We start from the raw sequence: 8,182 nt of genomic DNA on the forward strand, positions 1-8,182 counted from the left end.
TTGCCAATTCCGCAAAGCACTTAATCAGGTGCTGGTCATCTACAGTAACGGCAAGCCAGCTTGAAAAGTCACTCTAGACTGCATAATAATAAAAGCGTGAAAGAAAGAAAGAAGAGCGTGGAGGTACACAGATAAGCCTGTTCCAGGAGCTGTCGCATCCCGGAGGCGGGCGGGTACTACAAAGGGAAAGGTGGGGCTTGTCTATGAACTACAACTCCCAGAAGGCATCGGGAAGAGCACCAAAGTTTCCGGCCAGAACTTACTTCCGGTCTTTCGGGTGCTGACGCTCTCTTCCGGTTTTGGCGGCCCCCGAAAGGCTTTGAGGGTGCGCACGGTGAGTCTCGAGGCGCTTGGGGTGCCAGCGGGAGCCGGGGAGTCGCACATCCGCACAACACTCAGCGGCTGACTGTTAGCTCGGGGAGGGCGGGGAGGAGAGAGGGCATGCCGGCGGGAGGACGTGTAGTCTTGGCAAGAGGAGGGGAGGGGGCAGAGCGGACTGAGTTCTCGGAGGGCCGCAGAAGGGGATGCGGAGGGCGAGGACGAAAGGGATCCCGGGGGAAGGATGGAGGGTGGGCTACAGGGGCGTGGGGGAGGACCCTGCGAGCGCGGCGTGGGATCACAGGGAAGCTGGTGGAGAAGGAGGAGCAGCGGGAAGGCAGCAGCCGTGGGGGACTCCTGCGTGAAGGAAAGCTAGAGGCTGTTGCAGGTCCGAGATCGGCCGAAATCCGGAGGCCCAAGGAGTCTGGCCACATGCAGTCCTCTCAGAAGATCGCACAAGATGGGGAGCACCCAGGGCCCTGGTGGCTTAGAGACTGCTCTGTAGAAGGGGCTGCTGCTTTGATAAGCTCAAAAGAGTTTTGATAGACTTTGTAAGAAAGGGCTGTCAGAAAGCTCTTGCTGGTTTTACATGCTTGGTTTGACTGCTCACTTTGCTTTTTTCTCCAAAGATGAGGCTGCTGGCATTCCTGGTGTTGGCTCTATTTGCTGTCACTCAAGCAGAGGAAGGAGCCAGGCTTTTGGCCTCCAAATCACTGCTAAACAGATATGCCGTGGAGGGGCGAGACCTGACCTTACAGTACAACATCTACAATGTTGGTTCAAGGTAAGGAGGCCCTGGAGCTATAGGTTGGACCCTTTTCAGGCTTCTTAGATTTCCCAGCTGGGAACAGGGACCAGCAGTGATTTATCTTTGGGAGATTTCCAGCAACAGATATCATGAGTGAATGAATATACTTCTGGATCTACTTCTGGAAGAGGAGGACATTCTTACCTAAGCTACAGGAAGCCATCTTCCACTTTTTGAGCTGGAAGAGTTTCGGAGTGGGGAAGAAGCAAGAATTGTGGGGAAACAGGGAGAGGAAGATGAGAAGGCAGAAAATGTATGATCCTTCATTACCTCAGAGGTTTAGTTTCAGCTTCCTTTCTTTCATTAGCATTTTTGTTGTCTTTTTTTCACTTTATTCCCTTTAATGTTCTTTTCCACATGCATCTTGCTCCTCTTCCCCTCCTTACACACACAAACACACACACACACACACACACACACACACACACACACGAGAAGAAATTGGGGCAAAAACGGATTCAGGCCCATTCTTTCCTAAATATTTGAGTATTTTGGTGCCCAGAATCCAGGCCTTGGCTGGGATTTTTCAGTGCAACAAACCCAAATAACTGTGACTCATATCTGTCTTTTGTAGTTCTGATTTTTTAGGACAGGCAGGCAGATTTGATTATTGCTGATTGCTTTAATTTTATCTTTTTTTTTTTTTTTTTTTTTTTTGCGGTACGCGGGCCTCTCACTGTTGTGGCCTCTCCCGTTGCGGAGCACAGGCTCCAGACGCGCAGGCTCAGCGGCCATGGCTCACAGGCCCAGCCGCTCTGCGGCATGTGGGATCTTCCTGGACCGGGGCACGAACCCATGTCCCCTGCATCGGCAGGCGGACTCTCAACCACTGCGCCACCAGGGAAGCCCTGCTTTAATTTTATATCCATTACTAACCTTTCTTTGTTTCCTCCCTTTTCTAGTGCTGCATTAGATGTGGAATTATCTGATGATTCCTTCCCTCCAGAAGACTTTGGCATTGTCTCTGGAATGCTCAACGTCAAATGGGACCGAATTGCTCCGTATCCTCTTGACACTGGGTGATGAAGGCTGCTGGTGGTGGGTGGGAGGGGTGAATGTTGAAGCAAATCAGCAGGGTCATTCTTGTCACCCCTCTGGATAAGATGGGGCAAGAGAGACTGGTGAGAATGGTGTGAGCATGATTTAGGGTGGGCCTGAGGAAGGAGGTTCCTGAAGTTCAGGTCATAAAGTTCTAAAACATTCTGTATTGGGAGACTGTAGACAGATGTTTTTGGCTGGGCAAGGATGTTTCAGGTGCTTTTAAAAGAAATTCAGTGGGTGGCTTCCCCGGTGGCGCAGTGGTTAAGAATCCGCCTGCCAATGCAGGAGACACGGGTTCGAGTCCTGGTCTGGGAAGATCCCACATGCTGCGGAGCAACTAAGCCTGTGCGCCACAACTACTGAGCTTGCACTCTAGAGCCCACAGCCACAGCTACTGAAGCCCGCGTGCGTAGAGCCCATGCTCTGCAACGAGAAGCCACCGCAGTGAGAAGCCCGTGCAACGCAAGGAAGAGTAGCCCCCGCTCGCCGCAACTAGAGAAAGCCGCGCACAGCAACAAAGACCCAATGCAGCCAAAAATAAAATAAATAAATAAATAAATTTATCTTAAAAGAAGAAATTCAGTGGGATGCTAGTGTGGAGGACCTGGGTGACTTTTTTATGTTTTTTTTTGGCTGCGTCCGGTCTTAGTTATGGCACAAGGGATCTTCGTTGTGGTGCGTGGGCTTCTCTCTAGTTGTGGCGTGTGGGTTTTCTCTTCTCCAGCTGTAGTGCACAGGCTCCAGGGTGCTTGGGCTCTGTAGTTAGTGGCACGTGGGCTCTAACTGAGGCACATGAGTTCAGTAGTTGTGGCACGTGGGATCTTAGTTCCCTGACCAGGGATCGAACGTGCATCCCCTGCATCGTAAGGTGGATTCTTTACCACTGGACCACCAGGGAAGTCCCCTGGGTGACCTTTTAAAGACTCTTCTTACTCAATAAATCCCTTATTCGGATCTACTGGTTATTTCCTGAGTGTTTTGAATTAGATTATTTTTTTCCCTGTGATTTAAAGTATGTTTAGATTTTCTGGGAAGGGTAAGCGTTCTCTTTGGGTATTTGGGGTGTTTTGTTTTATATTTTCAAGAACTTCCTGCAGTTTTAGGCAGCGAAAGATTTTCTGTGACCTTAAGTGACTAATTTTTCATCCATAATCTATATTGCTCTAAAAGTTTAATTTAAACCACCTCAATATTGAGTATGTCATAGACCTCTTAAGACTTGGCTAGAAAGACATCATATTATACCACACACTTCAGGCTTAGAAAAAAAGCCCGTGTTTATTATTTTCTCAGTATATTGCAGATGTGAAATCATTACATGTGTTGGCAACTCTTTTTGTGAATGGTGCGTTTAGTCCCTAAGTTGAAAGTTTGTTACAAATGTAGCTTCATCTTTTTCCCTCCTTAACTCTTGGGTCAGTGCTAGCAACGTCTCCCACACCGTGGTCCTGCGCCCTCTCAAGGCTGGTTATTTCAACTTCACCTCAGCAACTATTACTTATCTGGCCCAGGAGGATGGGCCCGTTGTGGTGAGTTACCCAAACCCTTAGTTGGATGGGGCTTAGCTCTGCCTTCCTTTGAAAACTCTTGCAGAAAATCTCCAGAGCAGGTGCTAAATTCTGAGGAAGATAAGATGGACCAAAAACTTGCGATATCATCATAGGAAGGAAGTATGTTTCAAATAGGAAGGAAGTATGTTTCAGGGCTTCCCTGGTGGCACAGTGGTTGAGAATCTGCCTGCCAGTGCAGGGACACGGGTTCGGGCCCTGGTCTGGAAAGATCCCACATGCCGCGGAGCAACTAAGCCCGTGCACCACAACTACTGAGCCTGCGCGTCTGGAGCTTGTGCTCCGCAACAAGAGAGGCTGCGACAGTGAGAGGCCCGCGCACCGCGATGAAGAGTGACCCCCGCTTGCCGCAACTAGAGAAAGCCCTCGCACAGAAACAAAGACCCAAAACAGCCAAAAATTAAATAAATAAAAATTTATTTAAAAAAAAAAGAAAGAAAAAGAAAAAGTATGTTTCAAATTATAAAGTCTCAGAATCAAGCAATTGAAATGAATGGGAGGGGAGTACTGTAGCATTCCCTTCCGCTTCACTTTTAATCTGTACAGTGTCATGTGCTGCCCAGTTTACTGCCATCATTGTCCTTCCCATCTGTCTTCTGTGCTGCCATCAGATGATTCCTGGTCTCCGCTGTGTCTGTGTCTTTCCCTTGCTTAGAATGCCCCTGCTTCTTGCAGCAAGGATGAGTTTCCTGCCTCTTCTCGCTGTACCCTCCAGCATTCTCACTGTGCTCTGCCTCTCCCTTCCTCTCTCTACCCTCAAAGACCCTCCATCCTAATTAGACCAAGCTCCTTCCTGTGGCACCTCCCCCACTCAGTGCTCGTTCTTTCCACTTTGCCTTTGGTCTCTGCTTGAAGTACTCTCTGTACTCTCTCCTCCACTTCATTATCCGAAGCCTCCTCAAGACCTAGCTCTGAGCTGCGTCTCCTTGATTCTGTCTTCTGCTTTTACAATTCATATCGCTCTTTCCTACTCATTCTTTCACAAAACAGTCACTGACTGCATCTAAACTTCTATAGCTCTTATAGTCTATGCCACTTGAACATTTAATTATTGACCATCTTTATTAGTTCTCTTTCCTGTATCTAGGTCTTTCCCTCACTCCCACCTCCCAGTTTAATTATAAACTCCTTGAAGCAAGGGACTTTGTCTTAGATTTCTTTCTGTTTCCCATATAGAATAGAAACCCAGCGATAACCAGTCTCTTGACTGATTGATATGAAGGTCAGCAGACATTTATTGAGCCCCTGCAAGGTGCTAGACTCTAGGAAATACCAAGCAGATTAAGACACTGTCCTAGCCCTCAAAAAGCTTAGGTCATGAATTTATAAATACAGATGGGCTTTAGGCTACTTAGTGAGTGCACAGTAAGGAAGGGACTTAACAGAGTCAACCATAGAACTAAAAGAAATCCAAGAGTCTCAAACATTCAGTGCACTCTCTGAGTTATCTTTTTTTTATAAACCATGTGGAACCATATTCTTGTAATCCTGGTTATGTTTTCATATATTCTATCATGTGCTTTTAGAACCACCTCTCAGACTCTTTGGTTCCACCTGGTCCTTGATGGGTTAAAAGACACAAAATTAAAGGCTCAGCAGCCACTTTAGAACAAAGCTGTTTGCAATGTGCTTCAAACTCTTGGCCTCCTCTCCAAGACAAAGGAATGTGGGGCAGACTCCGCCCCTCCACTAGTAATGTACATTTGGGTAGGGCTTTATACTTTCCAGAATCCTTCTCATTAGTTCACTTGAGCCTCATGTCAACTTGTGAGGTACAGAAGAGTGTTTCCACTTGAGGAATGGGGAAATGATCACCAAGGGCAGAGGGGCCAGTGGTGGTGAACAACTCTTTCCAGAGTCCAAGGCTAAGATAGAAGGATTTGGCTTTAATTTCAGCTGCATACCTGTCCTACCTTTTTTTAGTAAATGCTCATCATGTGTCTCCTGGCTCCTAATTTACTCATCTTTACAACACACTAAGAATCATACGGGCTTCCCTGGTGGCGCAGTGATTGAGAATCCGCCTGCTGATGCAGGGGACTCGGGTTCGTGCCCCGGTCCGGGAAGATCCCACATGCCGCGGAGCGGCTAGGCCCGTGAGCCATGGCCGATGAGCCTGCGCGTCCGGAGCCTGTGCTCCTCAACGGGAGAGGCCACAACAGTGAAAAAAAAAAAAAAAAAAAAAAAATTAAAAAAAAGAATCATCCAACTCTCTCTAGTTCAAAAACGTTTCCTCATCTTGTGGCTTTCTTGGGCCTTTGGGAACTAAGAATCTATTGCTTAGAACTGGGTTGGTTGGAACTACCCTTTCCCAGATGAGAAAGAGCTGGAGACTTGCCTTAATGCCCTTCTTTTCTGCTTTTCAGATTGGCTTTACCAGTGCACCTGGACAGGGAGGAATCCTGGCTCAGAGGGAGTTTGATAGGAGATTCTCCCCCCATTTTGTAAGCTTTACAGTCTTCTTGTCATTCCCCTGGGAGTAGAACATGCTTTTGGTTCTGGGACCTTTTGGCTTCCTTAGAAGATATGTTTAGTTGGTTGGTTCTTGTCATATCTGTGTTTTGATGTCTGATACACACAGCCATCAAATAACCTGATTTAACCATGGTTAGAGATTTTTGGCAATGAGATCACAATTGCCAGAACCAAAAAAAGCTGCCCTTTTTCTCTGCTCAGCCTTGAGTAGAGCTCCATCTTGGAGTCCTGGGTCTAATTCGAGGATTAAAAGTATATCTGCTTAGATTAAAAGAGTCGCAGAGCATCGGGAAGGTTAAATGGGAACTTTGTTGTAGTCTAGTCTAGGGGAGAATTCTTTGAAGAGTTGCCTAAAGTACTGAATGAGGAGATTCATTTATTCATTCATTTGGGGAATAATTATGAGGTTCCTAATTACGTGCTCAGTTCTGTGCTTTGCTTTGAGAAAACAACGCAAGACACAGTCCCTTCCATTAAAGATCTTATGGGCTCATAGAGGCTTCAGCACAAGTCAGTGGGGGAAGAGTGCTGTGATAGAGATCACAAGGCTCTGGAGGAGATGCATCAGGAACACCTAACCTGGTCTTTGAGAGTCGGGGAGGATTTTCTGGAGGAGGGAGGTTTAACTTATTAAAGAGGAGGTAAGGAAGGGGAGGCACCCTAGGAAGAGGGAGTAGCTCAGCAGTGAGAAAAAAACATGGTGCAGTCCAGGAATGGCAGGTAGTTTAGTGAGGCCAGAGAGCAGAATGTGAGACAGAGGAAGAGCTGGAGGTGGGGGCAGGGGTTAGGTCGCAGGAGGCTTGACTGTTAGGGCAAGACCTGGGCATCTCCCTCCTCAAAGATTGTTTGGAAGAGAGAAGCTTCTCTTCCAGATTGGGTTGGGTCAGGTGAGACCTTTGGTTTCATAGCTCAAAAGATATAGATTGGTCTTTAGCGAGCCATTCTGTGTCCAGAGTAGCCAGAGAGGAACCTTCCTGCAAAAGTTCTGCTAAAAATTTGGGCTGGACTGCTCCCTTTCTCATTGGACTCCTTCCTTCCTGGTCCCCTCCTGTGCCCTAATCCAGACTTCTAAGCAAGGCCTTTGTCTTCCACAGCTGGACTGGGCAGCCTTCGGGGTCATGACTCTCCCTTCCATCGGCATCCCCCTGCTGTTGTGGTACTCCAGCAAGAGGAAATATGACACCCCCAAAACCAAGAAGAACTGAGTGGGGCTTCCAAAGTCCTCCCTTCCCAAGAAATCCAGGTGCTTTCCAGACTCCAAAGGGTATCTCAAATGCAATCTGTTCTCTCTCAGCCCTTGGCCACCTTCTCCTTGATCCTGCCCTGCTCTCAACCAGAGCAAAGGACCAGACCTGGGAGTCTGTGAGAGCCTCCTTGGTTCCATCGTGAAGCCATACAAACAGGAAAGCCTTTGGCAACCGCCTTGAGCCTAGGGGCCCTGTGGTGCACCACCGAGGTGCCGCGGGGTACGTTGCTGGCGGTGTGAACTCTCTCAGGGGTCCAGGAGGGGGCACTTCGGAGACTGCCTGACACCGCCCCATCCCCCGCCCTCCCCTCTCAGAAGAGGGTGGAAGATAAGATGAAAGCCATGGGACTCTTGGAGGCTACCCAGTCTCTGTGCTGGCTTAGGGAAGCTCTTACCAAATGGGGTTTTCTAATAAAAACAAATGCCACCCTGACTTGTCTGTTTTCCCATCACCTGGATGAGCTCAGGTTGCTGTTGGTACTCAGGCCCTGACTGCCCAGGCTCCTGGGCAAGTGAGCTGAATTCCTGCCTCCTTGCTCTAGGGATTGTGGGTCCTGTTCCCACAGAGATATCCCACCCCCCGCACCCTCCCTTTTTAACACCTTTGCTTCCGTCCCTTATTTCCCTCTGTTCTCACCAGTCACCATATATTCCCCTAAACCTTCGTTGCCTGTGAGCCCCTCTCCACAGTAGAGGAGAGAATGGGGAAAAGTGTTCTGCAGTTGT

General features: G+C 48.2%; 1 protein-coding gene across 2 annotated transcripts; it reads left to right on the forward strand.

Moving 5' to 3' along the window:
- Positions 1 to 267: 267 nt before the first annotated feature.
- On the forward strand, positions 268 to 7,889 carry SSR2 (signal sequence receptor subunit 2). Of its 2 annotated transcripts, none has more exons than XM_007110380.2 (6): positions 268 to 334; positions 948 to 1,102; positions 2,029 to 2,127; positions 3,588 to 3,696; positions 6,102 to 6,179; positions 7,305 to 7,889. In XM_007110380.2, exons 2-6 carry the CDS (start codon positions 948 to 950, stop codon positions 7,413 to 7,415), a joined length of 552 nt encoding a protein of 183 aa, XP_007110442.1. In that variant the 5' UTR covers positions 268 to 334; the 3' UTR covers positions 7,416 to 7,889. The 2 variants fall into 2 exon arrangements, with proteins under 2 accessions (XP_007110442.1, XP_007110443.1); XM_007110381.3 differs by lacking the exon at positions 268 to 334 and adding an exon at positions 362 to 408.
- The last annotated feature ends 293 nt before the right edge of the window (positions 7,890 to 8,182 follow it).

This window comes from Physeter macrocephalus, chromosome 4, assembly GCF_002837175.3.
Source record: "Physeter macrocephalus isolate SW-GA chromosome 4, ASM283717v5, whole genome shotgun sequence".
Taxonomy (NCBI): domain Eukaryota; kingdom Metazoa; phylum Chordata; class Mammalia; order Artiodactyla; family Physeteridae; genus Physeter; species Physeter macrocephalus.